The sequence below is a fragment of the Folsomia candida genome, unplaced genomic scaffold (assembly GCF_002217175.1).
Source record: "Folsomia candida strain VU population unplaced genomic scaffold, ASM221717v1 Fcan01_Sc003, whole genome shotgun sequence".
Taxonomy (NCBI): domain Eukaryota; kingdom Metazoa; phylum Arthropoda; class Collembola; order Entomobryomorpha; family Isotomidae; genus Folsomia; species Folsomia candida.
The window spans coordinates 3,359,925-3,384,434 of record NW_019091195.1 but is presented as its reverse complement, the minus strand read 5'-3'; the positions used below and the strand labels follow the sequence as shown (position 1 = coordinate 3,384,434).

General features: G+C 36.6%; 8 protein-coding genes across 9 annotated transcripts; 5 read left to right on the top strand and 3 right to left on the bottom strand.

Annotated features, from left to right (window-relative positions):
* Positions 1 to 2,107: 2,107 nt before the first annotated feature.
* On the bottom strand, positions 2,108 to 4,032 carry LOC110847993 (porphobilinogen deaminase). The gene is made up of 7 exons (XM_022095074.2): positions 3,727 to 4,032; positions 3,552 to 3,624; positions 3,364 to 3,470; positions 3,218 to 3,294; positions 3,046 to 3,137; positions 2,543 to 2,968; positions 2,108 to 2,474 (listed from the first exon to the last, which is right to left on the bottom strand). The coding sequence occupies exons 1-7, from the start codon at positions 3,772 to 3,774 to the stop codon at positions 2,212 to 2,214; spliced, it is 1,086 nt and encodes a 361-aa protein (XP_021950766.1). The 5' UTR covers positions 3,775 to 4,032; the 3' UTR covers positions 2,108 to 2,211.
* Positions 4,033 to 4,328: 296 nt separating this feature from the next.
* On the bottom strand, positions 4,329 to 6,690 carry LOC110847991 (lipase 3-like). The gene is made up of 8 exons (XM_035849433.1): positions 6,129 to 6,690; positions 5,860 to 6,058; positions 5,674 to 5,707; positions 5,517 to 5,597; positions 5,184 to 5,430; positions 4,930 to 5,094; positions 4,632 to 4,859; positions 4,329 to 4,552 (listed from the first exon to the last, which is right to left on the bottom strand). The coding sequence occupies exons 1-8, from the start codon at positions 6,285 to 6,287 to the stop codon at positions 4,394 to 4,396; spliced, it is 1,272 nt and encodes a 423-aa protein (XP_035705326.1). The 5' UTR covers positions 6,288 to 6,690; the 3' UTR covers positions 4,329 to 4,393.
* A 164-nt stretch (positions 6,691 to 6,854) lies between these two features.
* Positions 6,855 to 8,611, top strand: LOC110847995 (DNA repair protein RAD51 homolog 4). 2 transcript variants are annotated; one of them, XM_022095077.2, is made up of 6 exons: positions 6,855 to 6,964; positions 7,227 to 7,381; positions 7,454 to 7,572; positions 7,647 to 7,854; positions 7,935 to 8,112; positions 8,188 to 8,611. In XM_022095077.2, the coding sequence occupies exons 2-6, from the start codon at positions 7,232 to 7,234 to the stop codon at positions 8,526 to 8,528; spliced, it is 996 nt and encodes a 331-aa protein (XP_021950769.1). In that variant the 5' UTR covers positions 6,855 to 6,964; positions 7,227 to 7,231; the 3' UTR covers positions 8,529 to 8,611. The 2 variants fall into 2 exon arrangements, with proteins under 2 accessions (XP_021950769.1, XP_021950768.1); XM_022095076.2 differs by lacking the exon at positions 6,855 to 6,964 and having other exon boundaries at positions 6,991 to 7,381.
* A 110-nt stretch (positions 8,612 to 8,721) lies between these two features.
* LOC118432894 (prostaglandin reductase 1-like) lies at positions 8,722 to 10,556 on the top strand. Its single transcript, XM_022095075.2, has 9 exons — positions 8,722 to 9,008; positions 9,082 to 9,175; positions 9,252 to 9,437; positions 9,500 to 9,618; positions 9,696 to 9,850; positions 9,910 to 10,021; positions 10,097 to 10,128; positions 10,199 to 10,285; positions 10,389 to 10,556. Exons 1-9 carry the CDS (start codon positions 8,870 to 8,872, stop codon positions 10,497 to 10,499), a joined length of 1,035 nt encoding a protein of 344 aa, XP_021950767.1. The 5' UTR covers positions 8,722 to 8,869; the 3' UTR covers positions 10,500 to 10,556.
* A 130-nt stretch (positions 10,557 to 10,686) lies between these two features.
* LOC110847994 (mucin-2) lies at positions 10,687 to 13,694 on the top strand. Its single transcript, XM_035849432.1, has 6 exons — positions 10,687 to 11,227; positions 11,296 to 11,408; positions 11,469 to 11,593; positions 11,668 to 11,734; positions 11,815 to 12,628; positions 12,708 to 13,694. Exons 1-6 carry the CDS (start codon positions 11,119 to 11,121, stop codon positions 12,890 to 12,892), a joined length of 1,413 nt encoding a protein of 470 aa, XP_035705325.1. The 5' UTR covers positions 10,687 to 11,118; the 3' UTR covers positions 12,893 to 13,694.
* LOC118434793 lies at positions 13,332 to 14,826 on the top strand. Its single transcript, XM_035849049.1, has 6 exons — positions 13,332 to 13,398; positions 13,494 to 13,700; positions 13,786 to 13,952; positions 14,026 to 14,150; positions 14,211 to 14,617; positions 14,679 to 14,826. Exons 1-6 carry the CDS (start codon positions 13,332 to 13,334, stop codon positions 14,798 to 14,800), a joined length of 1,095 nt encoding a protein of 364 aa, XP_035704942.1. The 3' UTR covers positions 14,801 to 14,826.
* On the bottom strand, positions 14,814 to 15,720 carry LOC110847532. Its single transcript, XM_022094485.2, has 2 exons — positions 15,393 to 15,720; positions 14,814 to 15,319 (listed from the first exon to the last, which is right to left on the bottom strand). The coding sequence occupies exons 1-2, from the start codon at positions 15,462 to 15,464 to the stop codon at positions 14,918 to 14,920; spliced, it is 474 nt and encodes a 157-aa protein (XP_021950177.1). The 5' UTR covers positions 15,465 to 15,720; the 3' UTR covers positions 14,814 to 14,917.
* A 378-nt stretch (positions 15,721 to 16,098) lies between these two features.
* LOC110846762 (phospholipid-transporting ATPase ABCA1) lies at positions 16,099 to 24,364 on the top strand. The gene is made up of 35 exons (XM_022093600.2): positions 16,099 to 16,442; positions 16,536 to 16,695; positions 16,777 to 17,016; positions 17,105 to 17,208; positions 17,270 to 17,428; positions 17,523 to 17,674; positions 17,837 to 17,925; positions 18,000 to 18,046; positions 18,111 to 18,243; positions 18,319 to 18,500; positions 18,576 to 18,816; positions 18,896 to 18,925; positions 19,037 to 19,191; positions 19,262 to 19,380; positions 19,459 to 19,495; positions 19,560 to 19,707; positions 19,798 to 19,860; positions 19,940 to 20,207; positions 20,278 to 20,351; positions 20,429 to 20,532; positions 20,657 to 20,809; positions 20,898 to 21,498; positions 21,594 to 21,719; positions 21,809 to 21,878; positions 21,970 to 22,412; positions 22,530 to 22,570; positions 22,656 to 22,746; positions 22,821 to 23,066; positions 23,145 to 23,201; positions 23,290 to 23,345; positions 23,440 to 23,537; positions 23,601 to 23,643; positions 23,738 to 23,798; positions 23,858 to 23,982; positions 24,047 to 24,364. Exons 1-35 carry the CDS (start codon positions 16,236 to 16,238, stop codon positions 24,272 to 24,274), a joined length of 5,151 nt encoding a protein of 1,716 aa, XP_021949292.2. The 5' UTR covers positions 16,099 to 16,235; the 3' UTR covers positions 24,275 to 24,364.
* The last annotated feature ends 146 nt before the right edge of the window (positions 24,365 to 24,510 follow it).

Here is a 24,510-nt window from a genome sequence, read left to right as displayed (position 1 = left end):
AGTATGTAACTCCAAGTAAATATTCATCACGTTATTATTACGTGTGTGCATATTACGTCTACCATACCGCATACCGCACATGAACGTCTTATTAGCGTGCAAAAAAATTATACGTGTGTGCTTCACAATCTACCTGTAAATTTTTGCAGTGAGCCAAAGTTGGTACATACGTCAAAGAATCAGTCTTCCTCTGTATCGTATGAGGTATCTATGCATGCACTTTTTAGCTGGTAATACAATATAATTAACCAGGTTGACTATGAAAAGATCGTTGATTTGATGAGATGAAGTAACAACATACAAAATAAGTGCATACATACGTAGTTGAACAATATAATCAGGTAGTGCGCTAGTGATCTCAGCCTATACATAAATAATCGTGTACATAAAATACAGGCTGAGACTAGCAACCACAAACCACAATAAAGTACATGCTTTACATATTCCTTAGTTAATGTTCATGCAGATGAGAATGATTCAGAAGCCGCATTCATGGAGGAAGGAAGCACTAAAAAAAATGCATTCAATAAAAACGTCTCCCGATCTGCATGTAATATGCTAAATAAATTACAATCACCAATTGTTGGCGAAACGCGAGAGAGTCCTAAGGCAGCAAGATTGAAAGTTGTTGTTGTATCAAAATTGCAATGACCACAAACCCCGCTTTAAAGAACACGTATTTAATACTCGACACGATTTAATGGTAATGACAATTTTCGCCTATGCCTCGTGTTTAATAATAATATTCTCTGAGAGGATTTCACTTTCAATCCCACAGGGATTTGCTAAGTTTAGCTTTTGGTCATTAGGTTTTCATGCGTGCGTAGTAGTAGTCGTTAACACCATGGCACAAATCAAGCAGGAAGTTGGAAAAGATGCATGACGAGATTGGGACTAGATTATATTTTTTAATACTCATTGAAAGTCATTGTGTCGACATAATTTACATTGTGAATTGATCTCGTAGAACAATACGAATATTGGGCTTACATTTTGTAGCAGAGTTTCATTCCAACGTTTAATTTAATCAAGGATCATTCCATTAGAAGTTCGACCACAAATTATAATGCGCAAATCCTGATCCTTCCATCCAAATAGTCTTTATTATGCATATAAGGCATAAAATATTTTGTCCTTGTCTAGGTCACCAATGTTGAGGCCCTTCACGCTAAAAGACATTGCATTTTACTTGCTGACCTCTCAATCATGAGTTGTATAAGATTTCATTATAAAATAAATTTTCACACTGATGATTCCAAAAATTGTATGTGCAACGTAAATTAGACAAGAACTAAATATATAGAATTTGGTCCTAATTGAAATATTTATTAAAACTTTAATTACCACCATTTTTATTGTTATGATAATTGCATCACACCACCCAGAAAGAAAATGTTTGCAAGTATCCTGAAATTTGTGAGATCATTTTCATCACGAAACAACTCTGCCACTTAATTTATTATGGAATTCTTTGCCTTGGTCTCGGTTGTTGACGTTAATTAATTTTCCTGTAATGCTCCTGACGAAGAGAACAATCTTGAGCGAAATAAAATTATGCCATTTTAGAGGAGAATCTCCACTAAATAACTCAATAGTTGTAATTGAGACTTATTAATATGTGTATGTACCCATGTGTGTACGTGTGTCACTCAAAATCTCACAACGAGCAACCTAGAACAGTTTCATAAATTTTGATACGCCTTGACCATCATCACGTAATTATTCTTTACGTAACCAGCTTGATGGGCAGTCGCATTCTTAAATGCTGATCGAATATGTAAGTAATTAAAATAGAACTGGGCGTGTTGAAATGTCGGATAAATTGTTTACTTTTAGCAATAGAGAGACACTCCCGAGATGTGTGACATGAAAAATGTGATAAAGTCCAAGGACAAACGAACTTCTAACTAAATACTGTACACATAGACATGGAGGAATGATGTGAGAAATATCCGTGACGAATTACATGCAAATTAACTGCTAATTGTAAAAACAACCGCAAAAACGATATTTGCTGTTGATATTGAAAACGTTTTAAGGTTATGTATTTTTCTGGTTGATATTTATGCGAGAATTTGGGTTTGGACAATTAATGGATATACATTGCTATGTTCCAGACAAAAAATAAAAGTATTTATTACAAACATTACACGTCGCACACGTATTTAAAAACTACATAATTAATAATGATTTATACTCTACTAATTGTCACTATTTAAGGGACTGAGATTTTACTTCGTCCAATATCTCTTTAGCACCATTTTGTAGTAAACTTTCTCCCAACAAGACGCCGACTGTGGCAGCAACACAGTGGCTATCATTGGAAAATTGATGAAATTTCCAAGGGTAAACAGATGTCAGGCCAGATTTATCTTTACTGCCATTCGATGAGTTTTCAACAGCAGGACTCAGGTTAAGATTTTTCACCAGTTTGTCTACGATACATTTGGAACCATCCAAACTCCATACAGAGCCTGGAAATTTACGTACAACGAAACGTTACACAAATGGTGATATACTTATTTTAATTGTCCGTACATACCTCTGAGGGTAAGGAATGCATCGCCATTATTCTCCACTTGTAATTCAGAATAAACAGCCACAGGAATGGAACAACCGCCCTCCAAAGTTCTAAGGAAGGCTCGTTCAGCAATGCAGCGGAAGTAGGTTGCTGGATCATTAAGGGATTCGAGTATATGAAGAACATCTAGCTTGTCATTTCTACATTCAATAGCCAAAGCCCCTTGTCCAACAGCATGCATGCAATCCTCCCACTCGAGGAATTGTCCTATCCGACGCTGCCACCCCATCCGGTTGACCCCAGCGGCTGCCAGGATTAGGGCAGAATATGGTCCCTGTGGGTCGTCCAGCTTTCTAACCCGTGTGTTTAAATTTCCTCTCACATCCATAAATGACAAGTGTGGATTGTGCTTTTTTAGTTGAGCAATTCGACGTGGCGAACTTGTCCCTATATGATAAGAATCTTGATAACAACTGATATATAAGTATTATTATGAGAATACAAAAATGTATTTAGTTCAGTACCGACAACGCTCCCGGGAGACAAATCTCCTAATGTCTTTACATTTGAGCTCATTGTAGATTTAAACAAAACCGCATCTCTTGGATCTTCACGTCTAAATTATAAATTAAATAGCGTCGTAAGATGTGATTTAAAATGTCACGTAAAAATGTATACATCATTGTGCACAATTACTTTGAAATCGTGGCAATCGTAAGATGTTCGGGAAGTTGAGTTGGCAAATCTTTCAACGAATGTACGACAAAGTCAATCTGAAAGATACAAATATTATTAATAGAAAGTTATAAAAAAAAGTACATTATATTCGTATTCATCTATACATCTTCATTTTCTAGAGCAGTCTCCAATTCTTTCGTGAATAAACCCTTATCGCCGATTTTTGACAGTGCTACATCCAAAATCTTATCCCCAGTTGTACTCATCCCGACTGTAAATACATGAACACATAAAATTATACATCCGAAACTCTAAAAAGCAATTTTAAAGAACGACACAAAAATTACTCAACTGATTTCAAACGATAAATCGGGATGCAATTTTTCCAGTGTGCTGACAACCCATTTAGTCTGGACCATGGCCAGCTAAATATGTATAAAATGATGGAGTAATTGCTCATTTATTAGGCAGTTATATATTTCGTGTTAATAAATTACACGAGTTATTGTTAATAACTATTGACTCACCTGGCTTTCCCTTGACCCCACTCTGTAGTTTTTTCTAAAGGTATTCATCTTATTTTTTTAATATTTCTTAGCCTGCACACCGGTCTTTTTCAATACTTCCTTGCAGACGTTAACTTGATGTCATTCTGTTCTCTGAGGAATACCACAACAAAACTTCTTGGTTAGAGATTTTCACCGCACTCTAAACACTGTTCGGTTAATGGTCGGAAATTGGGTATTACTTAACACCGTCAACCATGACATGCCAATTAATTAATGCGATCGACGTGGAAGAATTTTACGTGATTCTTAACCGCAAGCAAGTCTCCCATTTAATATTTGCACATTTATTCATAACAAGAGAACAGACTCTGAGATTCATTCACATGTTGGATTTAATTTTACTTCACACAACTATTACCACCACCAAACCAACTGGTTGCATGTAATGATCATACTCTTTGCGTCTCACTGTATGAAATCTGAATTGATGATTGCATTGCAGGCTTGGCTTATGTCAACCTGTTGAACGTTTGTCATAGCTTGTTGATTCAATTCAATGGTGATTCATCAACATTTTAATTAATCAATATGTTCTTGATAAGGATGAGAGATAGATATAATTCATATTTTGCAAATGGCGACAACTATTTTATTCATACGCCCATTTTACTGACTTTACTTTTTCCTATGAAAACCGGTACTGTTCTAAAATGTCTAGGATATGTGCATGGTTTAAAACTCCGGCGTCTTTCGCATAGTTGAAGTCCAAATGGGTCCAATTCTTCCATGGGATTACGTAAAAGTCTACTACGTTTGGTAGTAATTTCAACAAAGCTTGTGTGTCCTGTGTGAGCAATTATAAATTAGGTCTGAAATTGGCAATATTATTCAAAAAACTATTGTAAATTGAATAAATATATCACCTCAATTCTGGCAATGTGATCTAGTTCTCCATGCATAATTGAAATTGGAATAGTAATTTTTGATAAATCATAGTCCGGAGGATTCGGTTTGCCATAGACTTGCATGTTCTTCTCAGTTCCATAATCAAATTGGCGATAATGACCAGAGTTGATTTCTTGAACCAAATGCATCCATAGTTTATAGCTGCTGGTGGAAGGAAATACTACTTTGACTTCATCCAATTTTTCCTTAAAAGCGATTTAATTTTGTTAGTTTCTGGTGGAATTTTTTTAATTAATTAAAAAAGGTGCTTATTACTGGAGTAATTTGCTCTCTGTCAAGACCAAAAGTACTATAGAAAAAGGCTGCACAAACACCAATGATATCTACATTAGATTTGCATATGATGGGGCGGAGAAATCGTTCGAATCTTGTAACTCTGTGCGGCGCAGCTGGCATAGGCCCAAAAATATTTAACATTATCTGAAAATCGTTACAAAAAGATGAGCAACAAATTTTGACGCACCATTATTTAAAAAAATTGTTGGTACTGTGATCCTACGTCTGGTTACCTGACCAAGTCGTAATATTGGACCAAGCAGACGAGCATATCCGTTGAACATATACGTCATGAAACCTGCAGGTCCCATCATCACTCCGACGCTTATCTTGTCATTATATTCTGGTCGAAGTGTTAATCCTGCCATGAAATTCTTGCTACCCACCGAATGAGAAATATAGTGCAATTTCGGTGAATTTGAGATCTCCAAAACATAATCGACTACAGCAGGGAAATCAAACAAGGCAGCTTCATGATAACTGTAACATTCATTAATTTCTTATTGTAACTAATTATACTGCGGTTCGAAGGGTAATGTTTAAATACAATTTCTCAAGAACCCTGCCTGAAATTCCAGAATGCAGGTGTTGTAAAGGTGTATTTAATATGTTTAGTAGAATAGGTGTTTCCTCGTTGATTGCCCAACCTGTTGGTACATAAAATAAATCATTAGAATACGCCACAATTTAATATATAAATACGGTGAAACGAATCCTCCTCACCAAACATCGTATCCATTGTCTGCAAGAATCAAGGCTGAAAACAAACCACACGCACATGAAAATTATACGCTACGCTTGGAAGAGATGGAATCATTATATGACGGGATACGAAAAAAAAGATTCATTTAAAGCGTTGTGAAAGAAGACTACTTATTTTTTAAACTTAAGGAATTATTAATTTTTTACGCAGTGCATTGTCAGGATCGTTTAACATCCAATCTGATGAAGATTGAAAATTTCCATGCTGAACAAAAACAGGAAGTTTTCCTGGGCCTTCGGGAGATTTTAATCCGTATGGAATTCTGTGGAGTTCTAATATATACCCATCTTGAGTAGTAACTTCATGAACTTCGACCGGATATCCATTCCTCTTGATAAGATTTGGCTAGAAATAATCACGATTTCCTGCTAGATTTTGAAATAATTTTACACAACGTACTTCAAATCTCACTTACAGTTGCCAGCTCGTCATGACGCGAACGGGAAGCAATTGAGCTGAATGTATTCGTTAATTCAGCTAATCGTTGTGGAATAGTTTGCGACAAGTTGGTATTAAATAATAATGTGCACCAAAAGAAGAAGATAATACTTGGATATTGCTGAAACAATTTCATGCTTTTATTTTTTTAATTACTAAACACCTTCTAAATATTCACAATGGGAGTTTGGATATGAGACCACGCAAGATTCTTGCTAAATCATCACTGATTGTTGGATATGTTTCTGCTAATTTCAACGAGCAAGATGATGTGAGGACTAAATTCTTGTCCATTATTTGACCCACTCTGATAAACTTTATACACTTCACACCTGAATGAAGCAAGAGCATAACCAAATCTCGTTAGCTAATTCACTCGAACTGCAAAAACACCACCATTGATTTCAGGAAAAGCAGTTCTGAGCGACTCTGTACAATGGGAATTCCAGTAGCAAAGTGTAAATAGCTTCTTGAAGCAACAATGCTTAAATAACAAGTTATGTAATATTGTTGCCAGTTCAAGGAATTAAAAAACGAGATTTACTTATTTCGAGTACACCTGCAAATGTAAGTAATCCAACAACTTGTGAAAAGGCAATTCTACATGTTTAGCAGACCTTTCAGCCATCCAATCCAGAGATTGATTGTGTGGGTAGGGCATGAATACATATTTTTCTTTGAAATTAAGACCACTTAAGCCATTATAACCTTCGACGTGCATTTAGGTGAACACGCTGACTAAAAACAACAGATTTACGCAGTTTCACAAGTGTAAATGCAATTTTTAGCAAAAGTGATAATCTGCAAAAACATGTAAGTGGTGATCTCGTCTCACTTTGTTCACTTGGTCAACCGTCACTGCATATTACTGTCAGCTGTACTTTGCACGTGGATTTATTATTTATTATCATTTTAATTATTTTTGTTTTTGTTTTTTCCCTCTGATTTCGAAATTTAAATTTGTGCAAACATCTTATTAAACTGAGGGCTTCCTGTGCTTAATTATGTGAAATAGAGTTTTAACTGGGTTGATCTACCAGCAATCAGGAAGAAATAACATACTTATTTAATACAGAAAAAATGTACCGGATAAGCAGGATGACTTGCCCATCTCTGTCCCGAGAACAAATTCATGATTTACGGGAAATGGCTGAGATGACGAAACTGATGGACTTGGCCATGGCGGAAAACAAGTCAAAGGTCATGACCGCTGCTAGGTTGAACCTTGCGGTAATTACCCAACATACATACAATTATTCCTCTTCATAAGTTCAAAATAAATTGACACGGGTGTATTCTTAGGAGTACGAAGCTCTGAAACATGGTGTTATCCAGATTATTCTGCCACCTCCGATATTTTCAACGAATCTCTGTATGGGGTCCTCAGCCTATTGTACGCCTAGATCCACTGGAATTAAGGGGTAGGTGGAATTGCGCATTGTCAAAATTTGTCAAAAATTGATGTGTTCCTATACATTAAATGATTGAATTGCAGGCTGGATAAGTTGTTAGACGGTGGATTGTGTGGAAGTGAGATTCTTGAGCTTTACGGGGACATTGGAACCGGAAAGACGCAAATGTGCTTTACCATATCCTCTCAAATTCTAAAGTCTGAAGATACTGTAGCGTATTTTGACCTTAAAAGCAACTTTTCGGCTACCAGATTGCTTCAGTGTTGCGGAGGTGGACCTGAAGCACGAGAGGTGATTGAAACAAAGACATTTCTTCTCTGGATGGCGCAATAAAATATTTATCATAGTTTTTTCTGGATTTATTTATATAGAGATTGCGTAATATTAAAGTTATTCGACCATGCAACCTGGTCCAGGTGGTTGAAGACGTCGAAGAAATACGATGTAAAATTGCACATAGGAAAGATGACTTTTGGGCAAGGCTGAAGTTGATAATATTTGACTCGGTGCCTATGATTATTTACCCCGTGATTGATGAGAGTGTCGCTTGTAAGTCTAGTTTTTACAAGTCATTGATACCATCCACCAGAGTGTAAAACTAACGACGAATTTTTAATGTTTCAGCCTGGAGGCATTACCAAGAAAGAATTATAGAGTCCATTCTTAAGTTATTCAAATTAAATGACGGAATTGCTGTGATATTTGTAAATCATTCCGTAACTCAAAGATCATATGGATTGTCCACCAAAAGCCTATTTCGTGGAATCGTGGACCAAAGGAATTTTACAACCAAGGCAGCTTTAGGATCCAGTTATTGGGGACACAAGCCAAATTTCCGTCTTTTACTCCTTAAAAATCCAAAAATTCAGGGTGAATACAGTGCTACCTTGCGAAAATCGGCAAGGACAAAGTGTGGACAACAATTTTCTTACGCCATTGAAACATTAGGCATCAAATCCTTTTAATTTAAATTAAAATATTTATTTTCTTCCGTAGTTAAAAAACCGAAATAAATCATACACATGTGTCAATATGACTATTTGCATTATACAACTATCTGATATTTATAAATATGAGTTCAGCTCACGATCAGTGCCAAGGTCGTCCAGAGTTATGCACAGCTCAATCGAGCTTATGATTTGAATAAACGTTTGCACCAGCTGCACTACAGTGTGCAGTGTGTTTTTTACTTTAACTTATTACATAATTTTGCTATCTCATCCTACACTATAAATTAAATTGAGTGCATACACTTGAGTATCTTGAGTATAAATTGAGTGCATAACAGTTGGTCCAACGTAGTTTCATGCTCTATATGAGTTCTGCACGAAGTACAATAATGTTAGCTAGAAAATTTGTCCTCAAGAAAGCCTTTGACGGTTTTCCAAAATTGTCCGATTTCGAATTAGTGGAGGAGACATTGCCTAAAGAGCTGCAGGATGGAGGTATAGTTTATGCATAAATACTATTTGAAAATATGTAAAACAGAAAATGTACTGACCAACATTTTTTTTGCAGAAATACTTGCAAAAGCAGAATGGCTAACAGTGGATCCATACATGAGATTGCGTAGTAAAGCCGGCGAACAAATGCCTGGAGGTCAAATTGCAAGGTAAAACTGTTTACAAAAATAAGATAAGACGTGGATCTTCTTCCATATGTAGTTCTAAACTCTTCAAATGATTTAGGGTTTTACAAAGCAAAAATGCAGAATTTCCTGAAGGGTCACAAATTGTTGGAGGGTTCGGCTGGAGAGATTTGACGATTTACAAACCAGTCAAAGGAGGAGTTCGAACGTACAACACAATTCATCAAATGCCAGACATGAAAGGTCTTCCAGATGCATATGCGTTGGGTGTGGTTGGAATGCCAGGGTATAATCTGCCTCAATTTATACTCAAACCCAAATAAATTATTGCTTGGTTGGTTTATTCAGAAACACTGGATATTTCGGATTAATGGACATTTGTAAACCAAAATCGGGTGAAACGCTTGTTGTCACTGCAGCTGCTGGTGCCGTCGGCAGTACCGTGTGCCAAGTCGGAAAAATAAAAGGTATTACGAAATTTCAAGTTAAATTAATGTCCCCTGAGGTTTTAAACTTCATTTTGTAATTATGTATGTATCTCTAGGGTGCAAAGTTATTGCATTCGCCGGGTCTGATGATAAACTCAAGTGGCTGAAAGATGATGTAGGTGTTGATCATGCCTTCAACTATAAGGGCGCAGATTTAGACGCTATCTTTAAAAAATATGCACCGGAAGGAATTGACTGTTACTTTGATAATGTATGAAAAAAATCATTTCAAGTTTTACCAAAATGCATGATATTTGCTATTTTATTTAGGTCGGTGGTGAATTTAATTATCACGTTGTGCGAAATATGAAAGACTTTGGACGAATTTCTCAATGTGGTTCAATTGGAACATATAATGTTAAAGGGGGTCAAATTCCATTGGGTAACAACTTGTTCTTATGTATTTATAATCATCAAAATATATGTTTGCATTTCTAACATCTTCATTCATCTACAGTGCCATTTGATTATCCAACATTCCGAATTAAAGTAAAAGAGATAATTAAAATATGAAATATTTAATGCTATAATAGTTAAAACATTATATTATTTGTTCCAGCACATCAAAATGGAGGGGTTCAACGTTGGACGATGGAATGACGTATGGTTCGATGGGTTACTCCAACTAAGAGACTGGGTTTTAGAGGTATGCATCCCCAAATGCCGACTATTATTTTATCATTAATAATTAATACATGATAAAGTAATTTATACCCTGATGTAACTAATTTGCATTTTTTGGCACTCAGGGGAAAATCAAAGTGCAACAAAGTGTAACTGACGGGTTTGAAAATATGCCACAAGCATTTATTGAATTACTCGAGGGAAAGAACACTGGAAAACAAATTGTTAAAGCATAGTATTGTTTCAATACTTGTAAACCGTCTAAATAAAATCAACAACAATATGAAATTAAATTTTGTTCAGTGTACGTACATGATTAAGTAATACCAACATATTCCTAATTTGGTACTTCAGTTACTATTCATCACCTAAGGACTTTATTTCAAACTGGTATAATGTCCCTGGTTATATACAACATCCTTGCTTAGCCTTTTATTTAGCTCATTTATATATTTTACAGCGCATTAGAATGCATTACAAGTTAAGATACAAGCAGTAAGGAAATAACAATGAAAGAAGTCTTGCTATTGTTATTTTTTAGTGTGTTAAAAATTAGTCTGTCCTTTGCAGCAAGTGAGTCAGTTTTCTGCATTTCATCTCCAAATATCGATTGGCTCTACATTCGTTTGCTAATTTTCGCAGGTGGTGATTGCGACAATTTACAAAATATTCCAGATAGGAACTTGATTCACGATAAGAGGTTAGAGGTCGATCCCTGTGGAGACCAGATCTTCAAACACTGCAGCTCCAATCAACATTCTGATGGTTGTGTCACAACGACAAAGGACCCTTCCACAACCCCATTTCAACTCATTGTTCAGGAGTATAATTTTACAGCGAAGATGGTGAAAAGTAATGATTATGTCACTACTGTGTACACATGTGATTGATTACAACTTGATCTTTGTGGTACAATTATTAGTTGCAATGATGCTCCACGTCCAAGTGGAATTTTTTATTCAAGGTATATGAGGTACATATATTCAAGAATATTCATTCATTCATTCATTCATTCATTCATTTTTATTCAAGTTCGTCCATCCACCGGAAATGGAACTTATGGCCCTCAAAAGTTGGGACATTTTACGGATCAAATTTTTCCACAGTGCAACTCCTACGCTTGTTGTGGCCAATCTAATGCAACCGTAATTTTTTTTAATTAGTTGGCTTCCTAACATGTACGTAAAATATTGATTAAAATATAGAATGTAGCCCGAAGGTGCAAGGATGCTCCGAATGCTCCGAATAAACCAATTTTTAACAAGAATTTTTACACAATGACATACTCTTGGCACCCACCTGAAGGATACAAAGGACCCGTTCTATTTATGTGATACAACTACGATTTACTTATTTATTAAATGCTATTGGGGAAATGATGATACGATTTTTCATGTTATGCAGATCTGCATTCAGTCAATCCAACAGTGATCACTGGGAAAATATTGCTTCGAAACCAATTTATATAGCTGTAAGTATAAAAATTTAACCGGTATGTAATGATTGGTCCGATTATGCAGGTCTACATAATGACATAGTGGATATATTTAGATACCACCACCTCCAAACACCCCACCACCCAAACTCACGACCACAACGCAAATGCCTCTCACAACTCCTAGTGAAATTGCTTCAACACAGATTACTGTACCCTCAAGTTCACCTACATCAGCATCGACAAGCCAAGAAACTACGATAGGACCGTCAACGTCAACGGAAGGAACATCTACCGTGTCCACTACCAACATTATTACTTCCACCACAGAAAGTATAATTACAACCAACAGCCTACCAAAGCTGTACTCCACCACAAAAAAAGCTCCGGTAACAACTCGAGATACAGTAAAACCAAAGACAAAAAAACCTACGACCCTTGTCCCAAAACGATTGACTGCTACCACAACAAAGAAACTGGTCACAAAAAGGACAACCACCACCACAAAACCAGTCCCTAAAACAAAGAAACCACAGAAAATTCCTGTTCACAAACTGACGACTCTTGCACCAATGCCTCTCGAGCTACTTGAGACGACCTCACAAACTCCAACAGAACCGAGCTCTACAACACTTGCTGGAGAAGTTATCGCCCATAGACCAGGTCTTATCTTGACACCATATCATCCTTACAAACCCAAGCCCAAAACCCGTCGACCAGGGCCCGAGCTTCTCCCCCCACCAAAATTGTCGAATAAAAAACTTGCACCAAAAACATCCACAAAAAGCAAGGCAGCTGCCTTATCGTGGGAAGTAGAATCTGATGAAACAAGGTCTTCAGAGCACGTCGATAATAAAGTCATGCACAAACCAAATGTACAAAAACCACAGAAAATTACTCATCAACGTCAGAAGAATCCGTATGCGAATGGTAAGCAACACATCATAATAATGGGCATTATTATCATAGCATTCTTTTTAAAAAAATATCTGTTTGTTGTACATTAAAGATAAACATCTCGGCCAAACAATGCAAGGAAATCAACAGCAACAGCTTCCTTACAGTAACGTAATTAATCCTCCTACTCACGCCACTCCTGTTTTCTCTGTAAACAGTGGGGGTGCCCAAATGCGAGACCCTCATGGATTCGTTCTCCAAGCTAGTCCGTACTCTGCTTCAATGTACAAAGTCTGAACTATTTTCTACCATTTACGACACATGACACAACCGCCGTCATAAATAAGTAAAATTATGCCGTTGTTCGATATTCTGAACGTGTCACTAACTTGCGTAGGTTTTGTAAGTAGCTTTTTTATTACTGTTTTGTGCATGGTTTTCATTCAATCATAATTCCATTCCTGTTAACTGTGTACTACATTTAGTAACTTTTTGAATAAGACATTTTAATAAACTTGCAAGTTATATGAAAAATAATCCAGTTTGCAACAAAATGTGATGTGTGACTTATTGCCTGGCAAATTCCTAATATGTATACGTCTTACCATTGTTTACGAATATGACCTTTACTAAATAATGGATTGTGCTTTTTCATTGTCCGTATATCCAACAATTAATAATTTCATTGGAATCTGGGAAGCAGTTGTATAGCTTTTTTGCATTTAACGCCAGAGAAATGCAAGTATTTCTGATATTCATTTGGACAGGATTGCAAATAATTGGAAGATCGCTCGCAGACAGCAGTAAGTTCAATAAGATCTATAGCTTCTAGGTATTTTATTTATACACAACATAACCTGTGTATCACTATAAATACTTTATATATACACATTATTAGGTGGTGACTGTGAAAATCGAGAAAATCCAACAGGACGCAACTTTATCCATAATGAAACGATAGAAGTGGATCCATGTGGACCTCCCACATTTTTAAAATGTCTAAAACCGGAAGTAGAAAACTGCACCACAGCCGCAATAAATGGAGACGACTCATCCTACGAATTTATTGTTGGGGAATATGATCCGAAAGCCAAAGCCGTGCGATGTAATGTCACATTGACTTATTGTCTTATAAAACCCACAATGTCATAATAATCATATTTAATTGTGTAAAATAATTGTCTATTTAGTTGCCCTAATTATTCAACTAATATCCGAGTTTTACGTTTATGTACATTCTTCGGATGGTGACGGAAATATCACGGACAACTCGACAAAACTTGGTTATTTTGATGATAGTGTTTTCCCCATGTGTAACTCGTATGCGTGTTGTGATCCTGCCATCAAGACGAAGCCAGTAATTGGTTCTAAATTAATTAATTAACCTTTGTCGTAGTAAATTGCATTATTTCTCTTGTGCATATATGCAGAACGTGGCGAGAAGGTGTCCATATTCCGGCAATGCTACAACCCGTATCCCAGAAAGAGATGGGTTTTACGGGATTAGCTACTTGTGGTACCCACCTCGCGGCTTGAAAGGCTACATAATTTTCGTGTAAGGTTTTTAATGTAAGACAGCATTAAAATTAGAATACTAATAATCTAATTTAAATAGGGCCGACATTAGTGATTCTGAAGCTCTTCACTACGAAAGGATCACTTCGAAACCAGTTGAAGTGGACACAATTGTTCCAAACGTTACAACAGTTTTACCAACCGCTCCAGTCGCAACAGTGGATAAACCAGCTCAACCAAGTGGTCCTCCCCCTCCCCCCACAACGCCTCCCAGCCCCACGAAGCAAAATACGACGGAAGTTGGAGGAGGAGAAATACCGGGTACAACAACGCCAGCTCCTAAAAAGAGAAAGCACAAAAAACACAAGACAACGACCACCACTGCTGCTCCGATTGAAAAACCACAAAAACGGAAACACAAGAAACATAAAAAGGACGACGACGATGATGATGACGGCGACGACGATGACGATGACGAGACGAAAACTCCGGCTTCTGAGGAAAATGGTGTGTAAATTAGTATTGTGCATTTAAATTTGCATCTGACTTAAATTTAAATTAACCACAGGAAAGAAGAAAAGTAAACCAAAGAAGGATCCTCCCAAACAAACCCCAATTGATGAACGAAAGAAAGCTGCTGCGCATGATATTTTGGCATCTCTCGTACGACTCGGGATACTTGGAGGATAAAAGTAGACGAATATTTTACTTGATGATTGTAGGATTTTATAATTTATTTACGAATTTATACACACATTTCATATGTCATACAAAACTATTAAATAAACATGGTTAGAGACTATTTTACTATAAGTTAGTCGAACAATATTTGGATGAAGGAACACTTTCTTTTTCCACCAAGCTTTCACCATTCGCTGCCAAGCATTGTGGTGCCTGGTCGGCTTTGTTGGAGGGCTGGCATTCAACTCCGTCAAAGACATCGTCAAAAACATCGTCGTCCAAGTTTGTCATGTGAATATGATTTATAAACTCTTCATCGGGAATGGTAACCTGAGTGGTAAAATTTCCTTCGGCTTCCAATTTCATTTGGCGAAGGTCGGAAGTCCTTTCCTTTGTGCTCACCGAACTGCTTGCCCGACGAAGAAAGCGTTTCAGCCGTTTTTTGGGTTTAGAACTAACGATAATATCAGACAAATTTTTGGATTTTATGTGTTGCCACTTGTGATATACGTAGCATCCTGACATCATCTACGGAACAAGTAAATAATATTTTCAGTTAATATCCACAATGTACACTAATACTTAAATATAATGGACTCACAATTGTTAATGTTCCAAGTACACTGACAAATAAGACAACATTGTACGATTCTGCAAAAAAATCTCCAGCCATTTTGATTAAATTTGCACTATACACATTTTTTAATAGACATGTGTATTATATTTCCTAGTTTCAGAGATTGGAAATGTGGTAGGCGTGGGTATTTTAATATACAAAATATATGTATTATAATCTGTCCTGATGTTTCATGTTACACATCAAAATATACCATCAAATATTTTATGCGTTGAAAGCTGTATACGATTGAGGTTATTACGTTTAGCATATTGTACGCATCTTATCTATCAGTTTTCATTACCGTGTAGAGCATGGATTAACTGCGATAATGCAGTGCTACATGCATGCATATAACCCTGGCACTGAATTGCTACGACCCTGTGCGACGAAATACAAAAATTGCGACATCACACACACAAATTGTTTATTTGATCAAGTTGGAAAATTCGTTGCTTATCAGTAGCTTCCTGCAGGAGGTAACCATATGGTAACGACTTATGCATAGGTGATAATCACCGAGAGTCATAAATTCATAATAGTGCACAATTCGGCTTTGCTTTTATTTATGACGTCCACACCTGGTAGGCATACAGCATGAGAGTAATTGAGAATGGATTGATAACGGCCAGATAGCATCAATTACGAGTATACCTTAAATTTTGCCTGTCACAAATGATTTTATGTGTCAGTGAGTGATGCAAACTTGCACTGACTTATTCTTCGTCACTCGTGAAATATATCGGTCATAAGCTTGATTAGGAACTGGCTCTTTAATTGATAGCGCTTTTTCGGTGTAGTTGTGTATTCTTCAATTTCTTTGACAGAATGGCTCAAAGTAATTTCCGAAAGTTGAGGCTTTTGCTGCAGAAAAATTTAATTTTGAGAAAACGACAATACATTGTCACCACGTTAGAGATTATTCTTCCAACTATATTTGCAATTCTTATGGCCTACATGCGTGCACGAATGAGAGAACTGCCACAATCAGATTTGTTTGAAAAGGACACGTACTTTGAAGCATCAACAGAAGAGGTATTTACATACACAATGATGCACTATAAAGTTTTGATGAATGTTGTGAAAAATGGTGGTAACGTCATATTATGTATCTCATGATAAATTTAGGAGCTTCTCACCTCGTCATTTAATTCAATTTTTCGATACTCGAGTGTCAACGTAACCACTCAAGTAGGATATTCGCCAAATGATCCCGTCGTGAAAGCATTTCTTGAAGTGGAATTAATGAATAAACTTGTAAATTTGACTGACGGCGAGGTCCCAGTGAGTACGTGAGAAAATTTAGTTAAATGCAGCAAAAGTATGTACATGGACCCTGTTTAAGTAAATAAATACGTAAATGTTTTAGATATCGAATGGCTGGGATTTGAAAGTGATCGTGAAATTGAAACATTCGTTGCGGAGCAAGGTTTTAGTTTTAATCCAGATATTCCTAGAATGAGATTGGCATTGGTTGTAAATGGCTTACTTCAAAGTGGAAACGAATATCCAAATAACCATAAAATTTCATACAAAATTCGATTAGTCGATGAGTTTTACGACACATCGGAACTTTTCCCATGGACGACGGCTGGACCATCGGCATGTGGTAATGCATATTTATCTATCAGCGCATAATTACAGTGGAAACAACAACTTTGGGCAGCCCTAAATAAGCCATAATATTTAAATCGCAGCATTTGAAAATCTTAATTATCGCTACTCTGGGTTTTCTGGACTCCAAATTTTGATTGATAAACTGTTAACTACAAAGTTAACTAGTCAAGAAACGACACATACAGTACGTACGTAAATCTCTATGTAAATTATTCAAAATCTTCACTGGATACAATCTATCGCAGATTTCGACTGGTTCATTTCCTTGCCCTGGACATAGCGACAGTTTCGATTTCAATCAAATTTATTTCATTTTCCTACCACAATTTTTAACTCTTGGATTTATATTCATTATTCCATCAATCGTACGTGCGATTGTGTCCGAGAAAGAAACTGGAATTAAGGTAGTAAAAATATCTGATAGATTTTGCATAACAATTGTATAAATAATAATTAAGACGTAATTGACTACATAATTGACTAAATAAATGACTACAGGAACTAATGAAAATGACTGGATTGCCGAGTTGGATGCACGTAGTTGGATGGATGCTTAATTCTATGATACTTCTTCTCATCAGTGTTACAATCGTAATTATCATTTTCTTCATTCCATTCAACTCTGAAAGAGGAGCTGTATTGAAGAACAGGTAATAATTTCTGATAATAATACTAATAATTTCTGAAGAACACAATGATCACACCGGACACATTTCACTGGTTAAATTAAACTGTTCTCGTCCAAGCTTAAAACTGATAAAAAGAGTCACTGCCGATGAACACTAATTTTTTTAATTGTCGAACATTTCAAGTGATCCTTCGCTATGGTGGTTTGTCTTGGTCATTTACACCATCTGGGCGACGACATACTGTTTCCTCATCTCGTCAGTATTTCACAGGCGTTCGTAAACGACACATCTTATAAAGTTGCATCTTGACATTGCATACAATTTGTATTTGAATTCCTGATTTTAGCAACTCTTGCGACAACGGTTGGGGTAGTCATTTGGCTAGGTTCCTATGTACGTTCATTTAAGTTCTATATGCATATATGTTCTTAATGTTCCTATGTTCATGTTCCTACAGTATGGCGTTGCCGTTCCTTTAGAACCAGGTTACAGTGACCAATCGCTCGTAGAAAAGTTGTTTCTGTGCCTATCCCCCAACATGGCTTTACATTATGCGCTAAAAATCCTATCTGGATATGAAGCGAAAAAAGGTAGGTTTCCAAATATGACCGTGAAATATTTTCAGTGTTTTTCAAGACCATATTACACATGCTTTTATTATCAAGATGTTGGCGCACAGTGGAAATATATTGCAAAACCTGTAAGCACTATGGATTCATTGACACTGCTGCACATAATTGGCATGTTTTTGGTCACATCAGTGATCTACACATTGCTAGCCATGTATTTAGAAAGTGTGCTTCCAACGAAGTACGGTGTACGGAAACCGTGGTACTTTATTTTCCTGGTTAGTATTGAGAAGTGGTAACAATAATTAAGTTTAGCTAACTATGTGCACCGCATTGTATTTTTCTTAATGAAGCCATCAACATGGGGATTAAACAAGAGAAACAGTAATGACATCAGCGACTTGTCAGCGTTGAGAGAAAATTTGGGGAGTAGTTCTGAAGATGCAAGCTTCGAAAAAGTGCCCACCGATCTGAAAGTTGGATTGGAGATTTTACAACTACGCAAAGAATTTGGGTCAAAGACTGTTGTCAACAATGTTTCAGTCCAAGCATACGAGGGTCAAATATTCTGTCTTTTGGGTCATAACGGGGCAGGTATGAAAATAAATATTATTCGCATTCATACAATTTATGCTTGACAGAGCCAACCTATTACACCATGGTCTCCTTTTAGGAAAAACGACTACGATGTCAATCTTGACGGGTAATTAGTCTATAATTTGACAAATAATAAAAATAAACATAGCATATACTATTAGTAAGAGTATAATATGCCAATACTTTATTTGAAACGTATGTTTGTATATCTTACCAGGACTGTTGAGTCCATCAGGAGGAACTGCTTTGATTAACAACAAAGATATTCGCACGGAGATGAACGATATTCGTCAGGAGCTCGGGTTATGCCCTCAGCACAACTTATTATTTGGGAAATTAAGTGTAAAGGAGCATCTCAAATTTTTTGGAATGGTTTGTGTGCCACAACACATTTTTTAGTACAAAAAGCTATGAAAACTTAATTTTAAAGGATTTAAAATAGGTAAAAGGTCTAAACCGTTCTGAAGTGGATAGTGAAATTGATGATCTAATTAGAAAACTGCAACTTGAAGACAAGTCAGATACATTGGCAATGTCATTATCTGGAGGTCAAAAAAGGAGGCTGGTTCTTTTTTCATTTCTGATTTATTAGAGTTCAAAAAATATGCAACTCACTAAATAACTTAAAAATAATTCTAGGCTTTCCTTGGGATGTGCTATAGTTGGCGGATCCAAGGTTTGTTAGAATATTAGTAGATTTAAAATGTTTTTGATTGCTGATTTTTAAATCTTTAATTTAGGTGCTAATACTGGACGAATGCTCCAGTGGTTTAGATCCTGAAGTTCGAAGGGTCATTTGGGACCTGCTGCTCGAAATTCGTACAAAACGAACAATCATCTTAACGACCCATTTCTTAGAAGAGGCGGACGTGTTGGGAGATCGGATAGGTACATAAACTACATAAATGATAAGAGATGTTTACTACATGCATGAGGATTTAAAAAATAGCTTATTTATCAATTTATATATATTTTTAGCAATTATGGCTTCGGGAAAGATCAAATGTTGTGGAAGTTCAATGTTTTTGAAAAAACATTTTGGTATTGACACTAATCATTTCATTCAATTTTGAACATGAAAATTCGAGACTTTAACAAAGGATTGTTGTTGGGTACATAGGCACAGGGTACAGTTTAACTGCAAGTTTGGCCCCCTTCTCTGATTCCAACAGAGTTCTGCAAATAATCCATGAGCATATTCCATTAGCTTTTATAAAGTCAGAAGTTTCCAAAAGTGATGTCATTGAATTAGAAATTGCGTTGAATTCACAAGGGAACAGTTCATCTCAATTTCCTGCCATGTTCAATCAACTACTCGCACAAAAGTCTGGATTGGGTTTGCTGGACGTGGGAATGTCTTTAACCTCCATGGATGACGTATTTTTAAAGTACATATTACCAGAATTATTAGCACTTCGTACCGACTATTCAGTATAATGAATGATTTGACTTTCTCAGGGTTGAGGAGCTGGAACACACATCATCGGATCACGAGGCTCAATCTCACATGTCGACTGAGTCACTTATAATAGGTGTGCATGTTCAATTAGCTATGAAATTTATTATCAATTCTTGACAAGCATTATTGTTACCTTCTAATCTAATTTAGATGATTATGCGACCGGATTTCTTCTCTGGGTTCAGCAGTTTTGGACCCTTCTTATGAAAAAAATGTTGTATTCAATGAGACGATGGAAATTGCTGGCCATTCAGGTAATTGACAAAATAAATAATAAATCGGTTTTAACGGCAAATATATTATACGCTAGCTTACACCTGTATCTGATGAAAATACACACATGTAAACATGAACATACGTACTTATATTATTTTACAGATGATACTTCCTGTTGCAATGCTAATTTCGGCTGTCCTAATCACAAATATTGCGTATAATACGTACAATAGAACTCCACCACTAACAATATCCCTTTCTTCGTACAAGGACCAGATCGTACTGTATCGATCTTCGAGTAATCCAGAGTCTCAGGTAAATATGTCTTGTGACATGTTGCTTGCACTATTACGAATAAATATGTAACGTGGATTTTTTAAATGCTATACAAAACAATAATTAGGATCTTGGAGAGCAATACAACCGTTTCGTCGGGTCGCCAGCCAGACAAATTCCATCTGACCGAAATTTATCGGTGGAACTGATCGGCGTTGGTCATGCAGAGGAAGAAACCTATTTCCAAAGATACATTGTAGCCGCAGACTTGAACTCTGCCTCCGATTTAAATGTGATGCACTCCTCAATTGCCAGGCATTCGTGTCCGCTGGCCGTTAATTTGGCGTCAAATGCGGTGCTTAGGCAGCTAGCTCCAGAAAAGAGCTATACCTTGGAGGTCACAAACCACCCCCTGTCCTCAAGAGCACGCAGAATGTTTGACGCTGCTAGCGAGAATCCAGAATTTACAGAGGTTGCCCCTTTCGTAGTTGGAATTATGGTCTCCATCGGTCTGGCCTTGCTGGCGGCGAGCTTTATTGTTATGCCAATTGAGGAGAGAAAATGCAAAGGAAAGCAGTTGCAATTAATGACTGGCGTCAACCCAATTATTTACTGGGGGGCAGCATTCTTATGGGATTTCTTTCTAACAGTTATATGCATCTCCGCAATGGTGGGATGTCTCTTCATTTTCCAGAAATACGAAGGATTCACAAATAATGGTGGAGCAGGTAGATGCACAAATTTTAGAAATCTTATAGCTAGTAATGCATACATCTTCTCAGTCTCTAAACTCGGATCAGTAAATATTTAATTCTTTGAATAGGGGTTGTATTTCTCATAATGTTCGTGTACAGTGTTGGAGCGATTATATTCTCACAGTTAATGAGTCTCGTGGGGCAAACTCCTGCTGGGGGATTTGCGATGGTCACAATTATTCACATAATTACGGGTACGTATAAACATGTATACACAAATAAGTACATACTCAAATAGCTTGTGAATCGAGGAAGCATGCAGAAATATAAATGATTAATGCAGGAATTGGTTGCGCACTTGGGAGTTTTATTCTTGAAGATGAGGAATTTCTAATTGAGTCGAAGACAATCGGGTGGATAAAAATATATTTATTTATTTTATGTTTTAGATTAAACTAAAATAGAAAACAGAAAATAACGGAGTTTAACTGTTAAAATTTTAAGTTGGATCGGACGCCTTTTCCCAACGTATGGAGTTTCAAAGTCGTTAATGCTTTTTTCCAAGTCATCCACAAGAAACAGTCGCTGCAATGTTTTGTCGGCTGATCTGAAAAATATTTTGTGCAAGCCAGTAGAGTTTATTGACATTACAAGATTTCAATCATGTTGTGACAATTGCGAAGAACTTGGAGCCGTCTGCTTTGAACCTGACGATTATCTGATTTGGGAATATGGTCCCGACAATCTTCCAAAAATTGGCCAAGAGCTGACTTACATGTTCATTATGGGATGCATATATTTCGTGGTGCTGGTCCTCATTGAGTTTGGGTGGATGAAGCAGATTCTCAATATTATCTGGAAACAAGCGGATATCAATTTTATAATGAACTCAAACGACGAGGATGTTCAAGTCGAAACGGATCGTGTAAAAGATATGATTCTACGAGGTCCATACATAAATACTTTTCTGCATATGTGCATATTGTGTGTGCTTTATTTATTTTTTATGGGTACATACGCATGATTAATCATGTAACGCTGTTTCATTTTTGCTAATCCTATAGGAGCAACCAGCGAAGATGCAATCATAGTTGACAACCTTTCGGTTAGTTGCTATTTATTTATGTACATATATTATTTGTTATAAAATTTCTTGTGATATTACTTGTGTTGGTATTTTGACTTTGTAGAAAAGTTATGGGTCATTCAGCGCAGTCTCAAAACTTACGTTTGGTGTTCATCGAGGAGAGTGTTTTGGACTTTTGGGTGTAAACGGAGCTGGTATGAATACTTTATGATATGCAACATACTACGGAATAAGTTCAATTAATTTATCCACCAATTTCATTGATCAGGCAAAACAACTTCTTTTAAAATGTTAACTGGGGATGAAATTATTTCAAACGGGGACGCTTGGATTAACTTTGAAGCGCTGCAAGGCAATCGAAAATCATTCCTAAGTCGGATCGGGTACTGTCCTCAGTTCGATGGAATCATTGGTGTTTTATCGGGAAAAGAAATGCTGGAAATTTTCGCCCGCCTACGAGGAATAAAAAATAAAGATGTGAAATTAGCAGCGGAAACATGGTTGGATCGATTTGGTACATATTGCACTTCATATCAGACATTTAGAAATATATGACACATAGTTTTGCATAGATTCCTTAATGTTACTTTAGGACTCCTGCAAAGTGGAAACATTCAATGTCAAAATTACTCTGGGGGCATGAAGCGTCGTGGGTTATATTTATTTAAATGATTTTACAGTTGGTAATTGTAAATAGGTTGGATTTAAAAGTAATTTTTATGTTATAAAAATTGAAGGTCTTTCTGCTGCGATGGCCTTAATCGGGGATCCTCCTCTTATCCTTCTGGATGAGGTTGGTTCATATATAATTTTAGCTACAACTCAAGCCATCAAATTGTAAATATATGTATATAGCATATATTGTATATCGATATATTAATTGATAGCCAACTACGGGCGTTGATCCTGTTAGCAGACGAAAATTTTGGAAAATTATTTCATCCCTCAAAGACCAAGGAAGGTCCATCATCTTAACGTCGCATAGGTTCGCTAAATTGTAAAACCCGTTGTAATATGCAGCTTTAAAGACCATATATACATCATTTAGCATGGAGGAGTGCGAGCACCTGTGTGACCGTCTCGGGATAATGGTAAGTGGAAACCAAACAATTTGTCCTCTAGAAATTAAGGTGCTTATCAAACACGCATTACTGTGAATTACTTAGTGATTATAATTACTACTAGGTAAATGGAGAGCTGCAATGCATTGGGAGAGTGCCCCATCTGAAGAATAAATTTGCCCAAGGTGATGAAACCTCTTGATTACCGTATTGGAGGGAGATCCTTAAACGTTGTCGTTTGCAGGGTACACTTTGACCATCAGGGCAAAAGCTGATGCCCTATCCACCCAAACTGAGGGATACCTTACTGCCCTCGTCTACCAGGTCACCACCCAACTCCACCCCTGCATTCTCAAGGACAATCATCAAGTAAACGCTGTAAACTCTTTACAAAACCATTGAAAAAACTAATTGGTAATTTTTTTTTACTAAGAACGTGACACAATTTCACATTCAATCCACTGATATGACGCTGGACAGGATTTTTCACATCATGGAAGACATTAAATTCGGACAGTTTTCGAGTTTCATCGAAGAATACTCCGTCCAACAAACTACATTAGAAGAAGTCTTCCTCTCATTTGCTAAAAAACAGTATAACATGGAAAGAGTGGTCCAGACTTCAAAGTTTAGGAAGCTTGTATCTTGTGTATTTGGATGACAAAATTTTTGCATTACCCAAAATGTTTTATATGAAATTTTGAATAAAAAGACGTAATAAGGATTCCTTGTTAATGAATGGACAAATTGAGACGATGAGATTTTGGGAAAATGAGACAAATCTAATTGCCCCAACATAGACATCCAATAAGCAATCCCGGCTGACACATACTTGCACATAAATATACGTGGCTTACAAAACAAAACAACAATATTTTGTCAATTTAGAAATTATCT

Excerpts from the sequence above, each read along its gene's own strand:
- LOC110847993 (XM_022095074.2), bottom strand. The coding sequence starts at position 3,774 with ATGAATACCTTTAGAAAAAACTACAGAGTGGGGTCAAGGGAAAGCCAG. Across the intron at positions 3,471-3,551 it reads CGATTTATCGTTTGAAATCA|TCGGGATGAGTACAACTGGG; the intron begins GTTGAGTAATTT and ends ATGTATTTACAG. Across the intron at positions 3,295-3,363 it reads CTGCTCTAGAAAATGAAGAT|ATTGACTTTGTCGTACATTC; the intron begins GTATAGATGAAT and ends TGTATCTTTCAG.
- LOC110847991 (XM_035849433.1), bottom strand. The coding sequence starts at position 6,287 with ATGAAATTGTTTCAGCAATATCCAAGTATTATCTTCTTCTTTTGGTGC. Across the intron at positions 5,095-5,183 it reads CAATATTACGACTTGGTCAG|ATAATGTTAAATATTTTTGG; the intron begins GTAACCAGACGT and ends AACGATTTTCAG. Across the intron at positions 4,860-4,929 it reads ACAGAGAGCAAATTACTCCA|GAAAAATTGGATGAAGTCAA; the intron begins GTAATAAGCACC and ends ATCGCTTTTAAG.
- LOC110847995 (XM_022095077.2), top strand. The coding sequence starts at position 7,232 with ATGTACCGGATAAGCAGGATGACTTGCCCATCTCTGTCCCGAGAACAA. Across the intron at positions 7,573-7,646 it reads AGATCCACTGGAATTAAGGG|GCTGGATAAGTTGTTAGACG; the intron begins GTAGGTGGAATT and ends ATTGAATTGCAG. Across the intron at positions 7,855-7,934 it reads GTGGACCTGAAGCACGAGAG|AGATTGCGTAATATTAAAGT; the intron begins GTGATTGAAACA and ends TTATTTATATAG.
- LOC118432894 (XM_022095075.2), top strand. The coding sequence starts at position 8,870 with ATGCTCTATATGAGTTCTGCACGAAGTACAATAATGTTAGCTAGAAAA. Across the intron at positions 9,438-9,499 it reads GGTGTGGTTGGAATGCCAGG|AAACACTGGATATTTCGGAT; the intron begins GTATAATCTGCC and ends TGGTTTATTCAG. Across the intron at positions 10,129-10,198 it reads ATCCAACATTCCGAATTAAA|CACATCAAAATGGAGGGGTT; the intron begins GTAAAAGAGATA and ends TATTTGTTCCAG.
- LOC110847994 (XM_035849432.1), top strand. The coding sequence starts at position 11,119 with ATGATTATGTCACTACTGTGTACACATGTGATTGATTACAACTTGATC. Across the intron at positions 11,409-11,468 it reads GTGGCCAATCTAATGCAACC|AATGTAGCCCGAAGGTGCAA; the intron begins GTAATTTTTTTT and ends ATTAAAATATAG. Across the intron at positions 12,629-12,707 it reads GAAGAATCCGTATGCGAATG|ATAAACATCTCGGCCAAACA; the intron begins GTAAGCAACACA and ends TGTACATTAAAG.
- LOC118434793 (XM_035849049.1), top strand. The coding sequence starts at position 13,332 with ATGCAAGTATTTCTGATATTCATTTGGACAGGATTGCAAATAATTGGA. Across the intron at positions 13,953-14,025 it reads CTGCCATCAAGACGAAGCCA|AACGTGGCGAGAAGGTGTCC; the intron begins GTAATTGGTTCT and ends GCATATATGCAG. Across the intron at positions 14,151-14,210 it reads AAAGGCTACATAATTTTCGT|GGCCGACATTAGTGATTCTG; the intron begins GTAAGGTTTTTA and ends TAATTTAAATAG.
- LOC110847532 (XM_022094485.2), bottom strand. The coding sequence starts at position 15,464 with ATGGCTGGAGATTTTTTTGCAGAATCGTACAATGTTGTCTTATTTGTC. Across the intron at positions 15,320-15,392 it reads TACTTGGAACATTAACAATT|ATGATGTCAGGATGCTACGT; the intron begins GTGAGTCCATTA and ends CTTGTTCCGTAG.
- LOC110846762 (XM_022093600.2), top strand. The coding sequence starts at position 16,236 with ATGGCTCAAAGTAATTTCCGAAAGTTGAGGCTTTTGCTGCAGAAAAAT. Across the intron at positions 17,017-17,104 it reads GGCTGGACCATCGGCATGTG|CATTTGAAAATCTTAATTAT; the intron begins GTAATGCATATT and ends TTTAAATCGCAG. Across the intron at positions 23,983-24,046 it reads TTCTCAAGGACAATCATCAA|AACGTGACACAATTTCACAT; the intron begins GTAAACGCTGTA and ends TTTTTTACTAAG.